Source organism: Macrobrachium rosenbergii, chromosome 32, assembly GCF_040412425.1.
Source record: "Macrobrachium rosenbergii isolate ZJJX-2024 chromosome 32, ASM4041242v1, whole genome shotgun sequence".
Lineage (NCBI taxonomy): Eukaryota > Metazoa > Arthropoda > Malacostraca > Decapoda > Palaemonidae > Macrobrachium > Macrobrachium rosenbergii.
This window is the reverse complement of record NC_089772.1, coordinates 11,245,308-11,261,894: the sequence shown is the minus strand read 5'-3', so window position 1 is coordinate 11,261,894 and position 16,587 is coordinate 11,245,308. Positions and strand designations below refer to the sequence as shown.

At 40.5% G+C, this 16,587-nt stretch overlaps 1 protein-coding gene across 34 annotated transcripts in view; it reads right to left on the bottom strand.

Annotated features, from left to right (window-relative positions):
- The window catches only part of Ufd4 (ubiquitin fusion-degradation 4-like), a 202,520-nt gene that overhangs the window by 54,865 nt on the left and 131,068 nt on the right, over window positions 1–16,587 (bottom strand). For 18 of the 34 annotated variants that reach the window (XM_067132895.1, XM_067132894.1, XM_067132899.1 and 15 more), the window contains 9 exons: window positions 3,583–3,817; window positions 3,149–3,367; window positions 2,887–3,016; window positions 2,575–2,723; window positions 2,046–2,436; window positions 1,424–1,635; window positions 1,080–1,319; window positions 579–884; window positions 225–456 (listed from right to left, as the gene is read on the bottom strand). In XM_067132895.1, coding sequence (XP_066988996.1) covers window positions 225–456; window positions 579–884; window positions 1,080–1,319; window positions 1,424–1,635; window positions 2,046–2,436; window positions 2,575–2,723; window positions 2,887–3,016; window positions 3,149–3,367; window positions 3,583–3,817 — 2,114 coding nt within the window. The remainder of the gene's footprint in view (window positions 1–224; window positions 457–578; window positions 885–1,079; window positions 1,320–1,423; window positions 1,636–2,045; window positions 2,437–2,574; window positions 2,724–2,886; window positions 3,017–3,148; window positions 3,368–3,582; window positions 3,818–16,587) is intronic. The other 16 variants (XM_067132906.1, XM_067132907.1, XM_067132905.1 and 13 more) reach the window with 4 other exon arrangements.

Genomic DNA, 16,587 nt, shown 5'->3' with positions numbered 1-16,587 from the left:
TGCTATCTGGTCAGTGATAAAAATGATCTACATTTCAATTCCAGTTTAAGAAAACCTAAGAAAACATTTGATGAATACCAATTTCATTTTCTAACTCAAAACAAAAGCAAAACCTCAAGGTAGTAAACCAGTTGAGAAGATTGATAGCCATAACAAAATGGTATACGGCATTATTCTGAAGCTCACATGCATTGGTATAAATATTCTTCAATATCATCTAGTACCTGTACTTTCAGAGCCCCCTTCAGGACTCCCTGAGGAGTACATGGTCGCAAGTTTCCCGTCCAAGATGAAACGAAACCACCCGTTAGAACCATTAGATAATTCCAGAGCTGCGGCATCACTCCAAATGTATAAGCAGTCTCTACCTCTGGCGACACACCAGTCACGCCAGTGATAAGCCTTTCCAGGAACAACTTCTTTGGCATCTTCCATTCCCTGCTCATCTCCTTCCTGCTAATATTTGGAAGAAAAATTTTTTAAAAAATCTAAAAACAAACTACAACACAAACCAATATAATCATATAACAGAATTAACCATATTTTCACAGGAGAGAGAGAGAGAGAGATTTTCTAACCTGTTCATCTTTAACTTTAGTTGGTGCATATTCTTCAATCGGTGGATCTGATGGGCCGGACAAGGAACCAACTTTACTGATTACACCTAAACGAGCGCAGTGCTCTAGAAGCAGGGATGCAGCCTTATTCAGAAGATCATCCACCATCTGCAGAGCTACCAAATGGCCATCTTCATCCTCCTCATTTCCCAATACAAGAGCTATGACCTCCACCAACTGAGACCCTAGTAAGTTATTTGGGGTACCCGTAATAGTGTTTATATTGTTACTGGTTGTGCTAATTGTTGCACCTTCACCACCGCAGACCTGTAAAATAATATTTACTAAAATATGGGCAACAAACCTCATAAATCATGACCAGTATACATATAAAGCATTCTGTAAAATGTACTAGTCATACTAAAAATTTTGTCTAAATTAAACTTCAAACCTTCCCACTAAGTACCTTTTGTAAGAAAACTAGGATACTGGATAAACACTAAGACCATGGTGTTTGTTTACCTGATGAAGAAGAGGTGCTGGAATATAATGAACCATCTTTCTAAGTATACTAAGGGAAGCTTTGCGAACAGTGTGAACCATTGTTGCTTGAAAAGTGTGACAAAACACAGGCAATAGGCGACTGAGATAAACTGGTGCCATTTCAACATCTCCTCGTGGCTCTCCAATCTCTACATCCTCTGTATTTGCTGTGTTACTGCTATCCTCCAATTTCTTTCCATCCTGCTGAAGAACAACAGGCTTTTTTTGAAATGAGATGAAAATCATAAATGACAAATCCATGTCTGCACCAGATTTGTAATCAATGTTTTAAGGAATAAATTGCACCAACATACAAAACTTACTTTCCCATCTGTGACGACAAGCCATTCAGCTGGACTCTGTAGAATAGCAGCCACCTCCCTGTGACCCTCGTCATTTCTTTCCCTAGCCTTATCCAAAGGAGTTTTGCCATCTTCATCCCGAAGGTCAGGATTGGCACCATGACGCAACAGAACTTTGGCAATCTGGGGTCGACCAAAGCAGGCTGCATAATGAAGGGAAGATGATCTTTGGCCTGAAATCAGGGAAAGACTGAATTTATTCAATTTATCATTTTATATACACTGTAACCACGGCAATGCTGAACCAAAAATATACGGAACACCAGGAGGCATGCTGGCTATTCACAAAAGAAAGGTTAATTAACCAAATCTAATGATCTAAAAATTCAGGCAAGTAACACCATAACTTCCTGATTAGAGAACTTTTTCCAATACAAAGAAATTTATTTCTGAAATTCGAGTAAAACTTTACAAATTACAAAAGGAACACACAAAGTTTAGCAGAAAAAATAAAAAAAATAAAAAATCATATAACTTAAATCAGACTGTGGTTTTTTAAAAGTGTCATTTGCATGCAGAATTTGGAAGTAACATTCAAGAAAACAGAACTGAACCTTCTAATCACAAACACCATCGGACAAACCTTTGTTGACGTCAGCTCCTCTTTCACATAGGAACTCCACCATTTCCTGAGTACCAAATGCTGATGCCCAATTGAGAAGAGTCTGCCCAACATCATCCATGAAATTCACCTCTATTCCCCCACTATCTATAGCATCAATAAGAGCATCAGTATCTTTACTTCTAATGCAGTCTATGAGCTGACGATGGGTTTTTTCCCCTGAGCTGTCCATACGTCTGAGTCCTGGCAATCTACTGGCCACAGCACTCATGCCAGACTTTGGTAGTGCCTTCCGCCCTTCAAAAAGCAGCACCAGCAACAGGTCCACTAAGCGCATGGTGTCCAGCACACATCGCTCATCACCCTGTAAGGCTTTTTCAATGGCATCGGGCAGTTCAGATCTTAACAAGTTCTGAAAAATGAAACGAAGGCCATTTAGTAAACTGTTCGATGCCAAACAGGTGTTCACATACACTGTTATATATACCAATACCACTAATAAATATGTATTTCTGCTAGGGGTAATTTCAATATTTAAAGGAAAACATACATGAGTAATACTGGGCGAGCCTCTACAAAGTGTGGAGAGAAGCGAGATCACAGTGGAAACAGATGCAGAAGTTTTTGAATTTTCTGGAGTAGCAGCAGGTGCTCCCGGGGCTGCAGCAGCTGCACCTGGCGTAGGCTGAGGAGCAGCTCCTAAAATACAAATAGACAGATATAACAGTGTACTGGTACACACCAAAAACATCCATATCATCAACCACTAAAATTCTGCTGTGTCAAGCTTCTTCATTTTGCTGACAGTTCAAACTCCTCTTAAAGATTTAAAATTGTCATCGTTTCTCATTCTGAAAATTACCTGCCAAACGAGCTAAAAGATGTGTTACAAGGCAGTGCTGTGCAAGAGGAGCTGGATCTTGAGCTCGTCTGGTAAATCTGTCAGCAAGAGATGCAAAGCAACGCAGAGCTCCATCGGCAACATGTTGGTCCTGGAATGTATTTCAATGTGAAAGAATAACAGTCTTAAACCATCCTTAATGTTAGCCCTATTCTACAAACATGTCAAAAGTAAAGTTCACCTACAAGAACTGTAAAATAATCTTTTTGGGAATGACACCTACCTCATGTCTGAGTAGAGTAGATAAGGACTCTACACATGGTGCAAGTCCAGGGTCAGCTGGCTCCATCTTCCCACACAACCTGGACACTAAGTGCATGGCAGAATGGAGTGTGTCTTTGTGAACTAAATTACCATTGTCCCTAATGAACGTTAACACACAATTTAAACCACCAGCTTCAAACACAGCTCCTGCCTCCCTTGTGCATATTAACTCAAGGACCTGTAAATACCAAGAATTCTTAACGTATGGGATTACACTATTAAAAATATTCAAGACATGTAAATATGTGACTTGGTAACATATGGGATTATCAAAAATATTTCAATCTCTTTACCCTATTTAGCAGAAAACTTCCAAGATATATCCCTTCTCAAAAATGGTTAAAAAAAAAAACTTATTCTAGCTTAAAGATTGTGCAAGTTGTTCAACCTTACCTTAATACACTGTTCAGCCAGATCTTTGCTGGTTCTGGAAGTGACATCTGCCACAACCAATCTGTTACACATTGCCTTGATGGCACCTTCCACTGTAGTAATACGGCGTGTGCATTCTGCAGATACATCCAAGTAGTAGGTGATGGCTCTTGCAGTGACTTCCAACACATTGTCAGGAGCACATTCATCGAGGAAGATGCGACACAAAGCTGGCAGGAAAGTTCTTGGCGGACAACTGTGGGAAGAAAAAATACAATTAGCTATGTGGTCAACAGACTTACAAAAGGAAAATCCCTTACATAAATTCCATGCTACATACAAAAGCTCTACAAAAAATGATAAGAACCGTTATAGTGGAGTGACCTTCCAGGTCAGATGAATTTTTAAGGCAGAATTGGCAATTGAACGAGAATCACTTTAGATTCAACCACTGTCCCGAGTGACTTTCCTGGTCACAAAAATGTTTAAGTCAGAGTAGGCAATTGCAACAAAGCATAAGCATACTAATGGGGCATGCAACTTCATGCCCTTATCAAATCCAGACATCCAAAAAAGGAAAACTTGAGGGTTACTTTCCTCTTGAAGGATGGAGGATTTTTAAGGCAGGAAAACAAAAACAACAAAAATAAAAAAAAAAAAAAAGAATCTTGTTGGCCCCTTGAGTAATTTCAAGTGTGCACTCCAACAGCACAGCAGATCTATCATATTCCACTATTTTCATAATCTACTAGATAAACTCAAAGCATAATTCCCACCATCAGGGCACCTAATACACTCATACACCATACCTTTTAGTACTAACTTGAACACTATTGTACAGAATTTGAAAGGTCAATATACCTACACTGAGCCAATATACCTACAGTACACCTGTGTCAGATTTCCACCTGTCCAATCCTTAAATTATGAAGCTCTCGATAGTGTACAAAATTGTGTTTGGAACTGCCAAAAAATTATTACCAAGAAAAACATTTTGCTAACACTTCAACTGCTTCCAATTCGAAAATATCCGGTTTGCCTTCTAATATGTCAGATAAATAATTTCAGAGAACTTAATATTCTGACGAGTCTATTTTAAATGTGCATCCGCGGGCATTTACTGGTTAACAAAGGCATTAAGTTTAACGACAATGTAATTCCAAAAAGTACTCTTGGGTAGGGATGGTTGAGCAGAAGACAGGGATCGATAACAACACGACGAGAATACGGATGGTCTAACACCTGTTAAAGATAACTAGTTAAAGAGTGGAATGTCAGCGAGAGAGAGAGAGAGAGAGAGAGAGAGAGAGAGAGAGAGAGAGAGAGAGAGAGAGAGAGATTAGCTGAAGTGTGGAAAAGAGAAAGATGAGAGAGCTCGTGTTCAGGAAAAGGGAGAACATAGGAGGAAAGAGGAAGACCGTGGAAGGGAGGAGGAGGAGGAGGAGGAGGAGGAGGAGGAGGAGGGAGGAGGAGGAGGAGGAGGAGGAGGAGGTGGTGGTGGTGGTGGTTTGAAGGTGTTTATGGGAAGGGCAACTTTAAAGCTGACTCATGGACAGAGGCATATCTGGGTCAGCCCTGAAAGACGGAAGCATAAAAGCGCTTTCTTACAAGTCCAAAAGCAACAAGCCTCCCTATCCTTGCATCCCATCTAACCATCTACAACACCCAACAAGAGAGGTGGCAAGGCCTTCACAAACGTAGATTCGGCCGCACATAAACATGAGCTCATAATGGATATGCTCTTCGGCATTCAAAGGATTTCGAAGAAAGCATTCATCATAAAACCGTGAGTGTCCTCTATTACATTCTAAAACACCTGCTATAACTGACAAACTCTTGAGTGTCTCTGTTTTTGACAGGCATAGAGAGAGAGAGAGAGAGAGAGAGAGAGAGAGAGAGAGAGAGAGAGAGAGAGAGAGAGACCCACAATAGGACACAGGTTCCATCACGGATACACAAAGGCACATCAGGCCACCCCACAAGCAGGGAGTCACTCCCGGCCAAGGTCACGGTTACTTCAACAACGGCAATACAATAAAAAAAAAAAAGTAAAGGGACCGTTAACAAACTATGCCAGGCAATTCACGGATCAGGCTGAACTCCACCAAACACTCCCATTCATTAAGCCGAAACCAATACCAAACTCAAATGGAGTCAACAGTTATGGAAATGTTGATTTACTCAGAGGTATTCAGCCACATCAAAATGGCCACAAAAACAAATACTGCGTGTATGTATGTCCAAGTATTGACAACGCAGTTCAGATGTGTAGATACACCACTGTGTGTGAATGAAATAACTAACGCTAGCATGTACGCTGAATGGGAACCTAATACCAGAAACCAAAATCAAGTAGAAAAAAAGTTTTGAGAACACCAATTCCACGAAAGGGCGACGGCATCCAATCATGAGCTGAACGAAAGAGGGTGGTATATTGTATGTACTGCAGGTTCTGGCAAATGTTCAGACTGTTTCCAAACCCAGGCGAAAACCTATAACTTCTGCCACCAATACGCCTAGCGAGAAAATGTGCGCAAACTGCGTTGTGCGTAAATAATTCCCTTGAAGGAATGTAAAATTAATTCTAGGCAAATGAAGAGACTCGCGATCATTTCGCTGTCACTAGCTATGACCCAGTACGTTAATTAATCATTTGTTGAAAAGTGTTTTCGGTAATGTACAAATATATAGGATACATAATATATAAATGTCACAATAATAGGGCCGTCACCTATACGGGGGGTAAAATCAAAATGACTATCACAACCGTCCATTATTACACAAATATATCAACACGCGCAATACCTATGTTCTTAATTTGGGAATACGATTTCCTACGAACGCACTCAGATGTTTATATTCAGTCCATCCGTTTCACATTTCTACTTTTAACAATCGTAAATTTTACAGGACACCCAATCACCTAATGTTTACAGGATATGCTTTTCCTTTCGATCTGAAACAAAATCCAAAGCTCCCTATCTCCCTCCCTTTACCTAATGACATGGGAAGCTACCCAGATCGTCCCTGCGAGGAGTGAGAATTTTTCCAACCACCCCAAGACGCACATAACTGAAAAAAAGAGGCCTGTCATCATAAAACGCCGCAGACTGCCTTCAGCAGAAGGCATGATGATGATGATGTCGAACCCAATAACTCTGTAAAAATGCAGTTTAATACAAGACATATTAATGATGATGCTTCAACCTAAACCTCTCAGGCGATTCAAGGTTAAGAGAATATGCGTTCAAGCAGTTCAACGATTTACGACCGAGCCAGGGTTCCTCTGCACGGGAGAGCATACATTAGATGCTCTCAATCAGCCTTCAGAACGCCATCCAATGGGCAATGTGGTCGTCATTCAATTACTTTTATAAACTTCCGCTATCGAGCCTTGAAGAGAAGAAACATTACACCAGTATAAATGTCAGGCAAAACGAGTGAAAATGCCCAAGTCAAGATGAAACGCGTTTAGATCCAGCGAACACCGAACAGTGATCCCGAAATGATCTTACGATCCGCATTCAGGGTTGCAAAAACAGCTATTTGTTTTGTAACCCCGAATTCACATCAGAACTATGAACTATAACTCTACAACCAATCATTCTCTGGACCCTTTAATTCGTAAAAAATACGTTCTTTCGTTTTCACAGTAACCTGCTCACGCCAAGTGACATGCGGATTCACGAACACCAGCTCCTTAGCAGAGGTTGTAACAAAGCTTAGAATCATCATGTCTCGGTTCGAAGCTTGGATAACAAACCCAGGTTTCAAAACAACAGTTCTACGTCGGTGCAGCTTGTGACATACCGCGTAGGATATGGCCAGGGGCTGAGAGGGACTTATTTTCGCTTAACAAAACTCTAAATGAAACCGTGTCAGTAGATGTCAACCAGTCAACCAAAATTTTTCTTACAGCCTAATAAAACTGATCAGAAAGAATCTTTGGCCCTAACGACAGGTGTGTGTATGAGAGAGAGAGAGAGAGAGAGAGAGAGAGAGAGAGAGAGAGAGAGAGAGAGAGAGAGAGAGATTCTAATATACCTGACATTGCACCAAGTGTCAAGACTCCAAATGCAGGGCAACAGTTGCGATGGGAGTCCAACGTGAGCACCTGCCTTAAATCCATTTCTGTGCCACCTTGGCGTAGTTGGCTGTGCCAACACCTCGCAACTGTTATCAACAAAAGTCACCTGTCGTGGCACAATTCGACGGCTGCGTACATTTCGCTCTAAAAGCAGAACCTGACGACGGAAGACAGCTGTCTTATTAACTCTTGTGTCTTTCTGACAGCACCTTTTAATTATTGAAAAAAGGGGCAAAACTTCTGATGAGAGAGAGAGAGAGAGAGAGAGAGAGAGAGAGAGAGTTATCTCACTCTGCGCAAGGGGTAGAAAAACAAACCCGAGTGGCAAGAAAATAAGACGTAGAAGTTTCCAAAACATTACATACAGAATATTGAAAAGGCTCTTATCTGTGTGTGTGTGTGTGTGTGTGTGTGTGTGTGTGTGTGTGTGTGTGTGTGTGTGTGTGTGTGGCAACTTTGAAACATCATCGAAATGCGCATGCGCACTGGTTAGCGGCCTTCAACACAGGGCCAGAACGGCCGCCCTCTAACAGACAACCTGGCCCCTGATGCGACCCAAAACCTGACCATAACTTGAAACTTCCTTCGAGTCACGATCGCACCACATTCAAATATGCAAGACTGTGCCATGCTTTACAAAATTAGAGATGATGAAATAGATCACGACCACATTTATATACTCAGGCCCCCACAGAGAAAACGAGGGGTGAGGAAGTCGGAAAACTACTTAGCCAGACAAATCAGATGCAGGAGCGTGTACGTAGCCGTTTGGGAATAAGGGCAAAGGGACATTTTTGTGGCAGCCTAATTCTATGGGGTTCACTTCATACTGTGTGTAAATACGCTTGCGCCGACCAAGTGTTTATCTGAACACCCAAGACATTCGCGTGGGCTACACAAGGTAAGCCACATGGGAAATGTATCAAATTTTCATCGCCTGATACATACCATAGAAACGCCAAAACATGACCGGCCAGAAAACATTTTTATTCAATCAATGGAACAATCATAATGAAAGGGGCTGAGGCTGCTAGGTCTTTAACTGCCTTCCGAGAGTTTTCGTTCTTCCTCTTCTAAAACTAAGCAAACTGAACCCTGTGCGAAAGTAAAGGGCAAATAAAATCAGTGTACACTTACGGCTCGTTATTTGGCAAAAATTGAAGTGGGGGGAGAACCATTCATATCCCTCAACACACACGCGCGCGCGCACACACACACACGCACACGCACACACATTTTCAGGAAGTTTTTGTCAGCATCTCTACAGTTCGATATTTTGCTACTTCCGGTCCGACAACAGAATGAACGTCTTTCACTGTAGAAAATCGAAGCCAAACCACGTATCAAGCAAACGTCGAACGTCGTGCAAGCAAGGAAAGCTTTTAACAGCAAGCGATTCATTCGGGATAAATAGGCGGACCTTACTGCATTACCGTTCCTTGTCTACAAAGCAATATCAGCTCCCTTTTAATACTCGTATTAATTGTATAAATACCAAAGCTATCATGCCAACAGTTGCTAAAATGCGCACGCACACACGAAGCTGAATCTCATCACAAAGTGACAAAAAAGGTTTGAACCCGGTATCCACCATTGTGGCGTGTTTAGTGCAAGCCCGTTGGGGGTTACCGTAAAAACATAAACAAAAGACTCTAAATATCATAAAAATCATGATACCCAACAAATATCAGTCCTAGATTACGAACCCCAAAAACCCTTGGGGTCACTATCTAGGAAAGATCCAAAAATTGTGGTGTGTGCTAACAAAGCCAGTTCGATTCTGAACTTGGTTTCAAGATCAATCAAACCGTTGAACGATAACCTTTAGGCTAAATCCATTTCCAAGAACGAATGAAGATTAAATCTATAAATGCATTGTCCACAACAAATCGAATAACCCCACCCCCCCAAAAAAAAATTAAATTACTGCAAAAGCCGTTAAATACCGAACAATAAACTCAGAAGAGCATGAGTCGAGTCTCAACTCAAACAAAAACAGGGGGCGCAAACGACACCAAAACTATTTCTTCACGGTTCCAGTCGAACTATTCCAACTTCCATGGGATCAAAACTGCGACAAAACTTCTCTCTTTCTGTCACCGAAGTATTCCGGCCCAAAATCCAGTTTTAAATCAAACCAGCCCCATTCTTATCAATTATTACCACAGCTTTAATCATATACGAGTATATACACATATATATATATATATATATATATATATATATATATATATATATATATATATATATATATATATATATATATATATATATATACACATACACAGTATATATAAAAATATATTTATAAAATGTATGCATATGTATATTTATTTAATACTTGCACTGTTCTTTGTCAATTAAGGAATCTGGATTCTAAACCATCTCGTCTCATTGAGAGAGAGAGAGAGAGAGAGAGAGAGAGAGAGAGAGAGAGAGAGAGAGAGAGAGAGAGAGAGAGAGAGAGAGAGAGTTACTGGATGTCGAAACATTTCAAATTTCCACTCACATTCCTGCCTGTCGCAACAAAACACCCACAGGTATCAATAACCAAAGCCTGCAATGAATCCAAAGGGCTGGATAGTGACAGATCAGCAATTCCTCCTGCCATCCAGAACCTTCATTTGTCCTGGAAATTCCTTGTCCATACACAAACGTTTAATGACGAGCACTGGAAGATAAGTCAGAAACAAAGAGATTGTGGGAACAAAGCAATTGCCACATCACCTCCTGACTACGGCGTTCCTTGTGACCGCAGACACCGTGAGAGAGAGAGAGAGAGAGAGAGAGAGAGAGAGAGAGAGAGAGAGAGAGAGAGAGAGAGAGACTCCCTCCCTCTCTCTCTCCAGCCCCAGGCCTCAAACTAGTACATAATTAAGTGAGAACAGAACTAGTTCCTCTTACATTTCCGTGCCATGGGCGAGAGCGTGAAGAGAATGATATTCCCTCGTTTCTTCTCATTTTCAAAGGTGGTGAGGGCAGGTTCCCGCAAGTCCATGATACATCATTTGTGATGAAAATGAGAAAAAGCTAGAATAGGATTTACGTTTACACGCGCACTCAAATATGTATATATATTATATTATATATATAAAATTTACTTACATACATATATAAACAACTCTACACACGCATATATGTGTCTGTGTATGTGTGAGTGTGTGAGCGCGTTTAAATGTGTGAATGTGTATGTATGTATATGTGCGTGTATATATATATATATATATATATATATATATATATATATATATATATATATATATATATATATATATATATATATATATTATATATTTTATACACATTTGTGTGCGTGTATACGTAAATTCTGTACTAGTACAAACATTCATACTCAGTCCCCTACCAACGCTGACGTAGTTCTTAACCATAAAATGGACAAGCTTTATCTTTTACAAAAGCCAAATTCAATCCCTGACGTAGGCTCACGGGGACCTGAGGTCACCGCTTCGCGCTAACATCGATCAGTGTGATGACCTTTAAGGCAGGACACGGAGAGAGAGAGAGAGAGAGAGAGAGAGAGAGAGAGAGAGAGAGAGAGAGAGAGAGAATCGTCGGAACATATTTCTGGTCGAACGTCTTTGGTGTAACTTATGCCCGGATGAAAGCTCATGACTGAATCGTAATCTAGAATGTCTGGAATCGATGGAAATCGAGTTCTTTCAGACAAAATGAATTCATACCTCGAATCTAATCAAATCTTTTTATATTTGTATATTAAAGCTTATGAATAGTTTCAGTCTAGGGATCTTCACAGCTTTTCAAGTCTTAGGCTCCACACCGTTACTGTAAGTCTGACATATCAAGACTTCACTTCTGACGCCACTGTGATCTAGGCTGTGAAAGCAGGATTTATCTAATTCCTCTTTACTTGTTCAACCACTCAGTAAGACTCATTGCCATCTACTAATCTAGGTAAGGCACTCGCTGCCAAGCTCCAACAATTGTCAGACAGAAGATAACATGGCGTAGGGCAAAAATGCTTCCCTATGGTCCCGACAACCTTCATTTCCTTGGAGGACAAACATAGAAACTGACTTCCTCATTAACAAAAGCAAGCAGGAAGTGGCCAATATGCCGGGGTGCCCGAATCACTTCCAAATAAGCACAGTTCACAATACATACTGCCAATAAAACTAACCCACACCAATTATAGACATTACACACAAAACAGACATTGCACACTACGTTCCGTTCAACATAACCCAAATTTTTTTTTAACCTTTACATATACAAGAGAGAGAGAGAGAGAGAGAGAGAGAGAGAGAGAGAGAGAGAGAGAGAGAGAGAGAGAGAGAGAGAGAGAGAGAGAGACTCTTTCCATCTCCCTCTTGACAGACAATATGAAAAAGAGAGTAGAAATATTTTTTCAAAGCCCAAAGTTCCGGACACAAGACTTCAACACTTCCTTAAAAAATCACAGTAGTTCCGCATACAATGTATTTAGTGGAAAAGCAAAAAAACTTCTGAATTTCCTCTTAACACAACGTCCTACCTACGGAATAAAGGCAACGCCGAAAGGTCCATCAGATCAATCAATCCGTGCGGTGTCTCATCCACGGTTCAGACACAGCATAAAACTGAAGGGGGTTCCCCAAGGTCCTTTCTTTGGACCTTGGGTCTTTATAGCAGCTGTGACGAGAGCTACTGTAAACATTATGCATGCAAATACCAGTTAACTACACATAATCCTTGCTTAAAACATACTTACTTTCATTAAAGAATAATATTCCAATGCACATACAGGTATGGTTAGCGGAAGCACTAACGCCCCATAAAAAAAAAAAAAACACACACACACACACACACACACACAAAAGAAAACCAGCCCCGCTGACCTTGTCGGTATCATACTGACGATGGAAGCCTAAACAAACACCTGAAAACCAAACTAAATAAAGTACTATTTGACCTTCACCTTGACCTCTGAATTTACACAAAAGTGTGGAATCCTCATCATCCGTGGATTCTGTATTGGTGAAGTGTTCCTTTTAAGATATTAAAATTACAGTGCCTCAAAAAATTATTTTAGCGAACGGATGGACATGCAAGAGAAAAAAGAAGACAAACGAACAAACAAGATACTACGCTAGTGAGTCTTATGGTGAACTGAGCGCGCCAAGATAATTAGTTCTTTTATCTACTGGCCTACAGACGATGCTACTGGTACAAAGAAAAAAAAAGTTAAGCAGTTATTAAAATCCCAAGAGAATGGACAAAGTTCAAGGCTGTGAAAAAAGAACATAGGAAAAAAATTTTCAGTCAAAAAAAAAGAAGAAGAAGAAGAAGAAGAAGAAGAAGAAGAAGAAGAAGAAGAAGAAGAAGAAGAAGAAGAAGTAGTAGTAGTAGTAGTAGTAGTAGTAGTAGTAGTAGTAGTTCACGACGATCATCATAACAGACGCCCCAGACGACGAAGAGAATATTAAGAATGCTACTACGCCTCGCGGCAAAAAGTTCCGTCTAAAGATGGAAATGACTTGACAGAAAGTCTCAACGTTAAAATTGTGTGGCCGAAGGAATAAACCACTGTATCCTACAATATTTATCATATATAAGAACTACAATCCACGTGTTGCATTATCTACGACAAATACTAGGTTACAAGGCTATAAATACTAGAAAGTTGTACTAAGCTTGGAAAATAAACAGAACTAGTGTGAATAATACTACAGGTTATAAGATCGTGGCTGAACTGAAAAAGTATACACTCTTGAAGGCCATCTTACGAAACAGAACCTACCAAACCCACAATGAAAAGAGGATATATTACAAAAACCATTTTTTTAACTTCATCTATATTTATTTGATCACAGTCAAGAACTACTAACATTCAGGGATAAGAGATGAAATCAGAACCGAAAGATTTCTTACTTTCAATTTCCTGATAACATTCACTTCACGATAATTTACATCCGAAAACAGCTTCTGGTCCAACTGAGTTCTGGTTCTCAGAAGTAGTTTCCTCACTCAAATTATACAATAACCTAAATTAACTAACTTTTCCTTGACACATTCTAGAGACTCTTAACAAGTACAACATGGAATTTCGTCTGCCTCTGAGAAGGCAACGTCTTTATACCCATGCAGCTGGCTTTCTCAGAAGGAACATAAACACATTAGTGCTGGCGCAAACCATGGTCCACGACACCCCACCTGTCCAAAACCTCTACACACTGCTAGTTGTGCTGTCCTAAAATAAAATCCCTTACACAAATTCCCCTAAATTTCTTGTCCGTGACAATTTACTTGAGAGGAAAAAATAAGAAGCTACAACAATCAAACTTACAAAACTAATCTTCTCTTATGAAAAGGAGTTTAAAAATTAGCCTAAAATACAACAGTTTGTCGAAACAACTCCACACCAGATACGTTACCAACCAGAACGTCCCACCCGTAAGAACCTGCATCATGCCACTCTTTACCTGTAAAAGAAAGAAAAAGTGTCAGGAACAAAGAGAGGCAAACGCGTCAAACTCGGCTTCATACTAAATTCCACGATGGCCTCGATACCGGCGTGGCTAGGAAAATAACTGGAGGTAAAGGCAATCTCCAATAAAAGAGAACTGCTACTGCCACAGAACATCTGACTGCATGAAGCAATTTCACGCACGCCACGCACGCATTCTGCAACTCCCTCACCTCTCTCACACTAGCCAATATATATATATATATATATAATATAATTATATATATTATAAAAACTTCCATAGAGCTACATAATGCACACACATCACGATTTCGATCAGAACTGGTCACAAAATTTAGAATACCAAAATCAAAATTACCCTTGGCTAAGATTTCAGGTGAAAATATTCCACCACCATCGACCACAATTATCCGCATGCGTGACGTGATAATGGGGGGGTCATAAAACAAACTAGGTATTTTGTCGCTAATACCTACGCGTAAAATGTACATTTATGCTCGCATACAAGAGCAACACGAAATACTACAGGCATAAACAGATCGTGACAAAGAAATCTTAACTCCAAACGGACTCGAAGTCAGTACCTATCATTCATCGCCCGACAATTATTATTATTGAGCATCTTTTTTATTCGCTGTCATCACTTTCTCGTCATCTTCAATGGAAAAATAAAGTCCGCGTTAGTATGTATGTATATTCCTATATACAGAAAGCTATCGCCAACTTCATCAGTTGGCCTCTTCAGCCTATTTTTTTTTTTTTTTTTGGGGGGGGGGACAGGCCATCACAAGAAATTCAATTTACAAGATACACTTTTAAAACTAAACCATTACTACGAGCCACAATATTTTTAATGTTTTTTTTTCAATCTCAATGACACAATGCTTATTCATTCGGCCAGAGGCGATATATCCCTTGACAGTTCACATTTTCCTCTATATTACACAAAACGGCAATATTAATTCTGGAAGGGATATAGTGCTCCTTTTCAGTTTTCTGTAAAAGAAAACCATTGCGCCGGCTTTGTCCGTCCGCACTTTTTCTCTCCGCCCACAGATCATAAAAATTACTGAGGCTAGAGCCTCCAGAGGGCTGCAAATTGGTATGTTCATCATCCACCCTCCAGTCATCAAACATACCAAATTGCAGCCCTCTAGCCTCAGTTTTTATTTCATTTAAGGTAAAGTTAGCCATAATCGTGCTTCTGGTAACGATGTAGGCTAGGCCACCACCGGGCCGTCGTTCAAGTTTCATGGCCGCGGCTCAAACAGTATTATACCGAGACCACCGAAAGACAATCTATTTTCGGTGGCCTTGATTATACGCTATATCGGCTGTGCAGAAAACTCGATTGCGCCGAGGAAACTTCGGCGCCTTTTTTACCTGTTTCTAGTTGATTACAAACTTATTAAGAGCCTGAGTAACTCTCAGTGGGTTCAGGAACTAGTTACGGTGTCAAGTCATGCAAAATGACAAGGGCTGTAATTCAAGTATGGAAAACTTTTCAATAAGTTTCCAAATTACAAAAATATTTAAGATAAAGAATAATGACCTGAAAAAACACCGAATACTGTGCATGGGCAGAGATAATCGCTACCCATGGACCCCTTTATTTCCAAACGACACACTGCGTAAAGCCATAATTCACACATGGGTCGCCTGCACCACAAAACCCCATGAACACTTCCATACAACAAAGGAAGCATCCTGATGGCGCCCCCCTAGGTCTGTGACAATCCCACTTCCCATTTCCGTTCAAGGTCACTAAAGGTCACAGGCTCGCATAACAAACTGGTGGTCCCATTTTGATCCATACGCCCTGGAAACTTGATTTTCATGGCGGGTTCCTGAAAGCACTCCTCGGATATGAGAGAATATCTCTGACTTTCAGCCCACCGAGGAGAATCTCGAATCACTCAGCTGGCGAACCTTACTGGCTAAGCAACTTGAGAGAGAGAGAGAGAGAGAGAGAGAGAGAGAGAGAGAGAGAGAGAGAGAGAGAGAGAGAGAGAGAGAGAATGGGGGACAGGTGCAACATCAGCCTCCGCCAGCTGCTGCCATCTCTTTGAAGGCTCGACCTCTCCATTTCTTCACCACTCCAAAACCACATTTGAGACAGCATTTTAAGCCCACTAGCAACCAAACATAAAAAAAATAAGTGCTACTGATGATGAAACTGTCACGCTTCATACAGTTCAAGTGAAACTGCAACACTAATGTGTTGCAGAGAAACTCGCTCAGACGTTTTCAGGACCAAATCACTTGATACGAAGAAGGCCTCTTTCCTTACGTAAATGACGTCTCCGTCAGGAGAACGTAGGGCCTCTCTGTCAAAGTAAATCAAACGGACCTCGAAGTTAAGAGACAATTTTCAGGAAGTTCTGACTCAGATGTCTTATTTTAGATGATGACCGGTTTTTGTCTCGACTTTTTACGCATTCTTGGTAATTCAGATTAACTTCTTTCAAAAGTTGCTAGTTGCTGCAGCTATTCT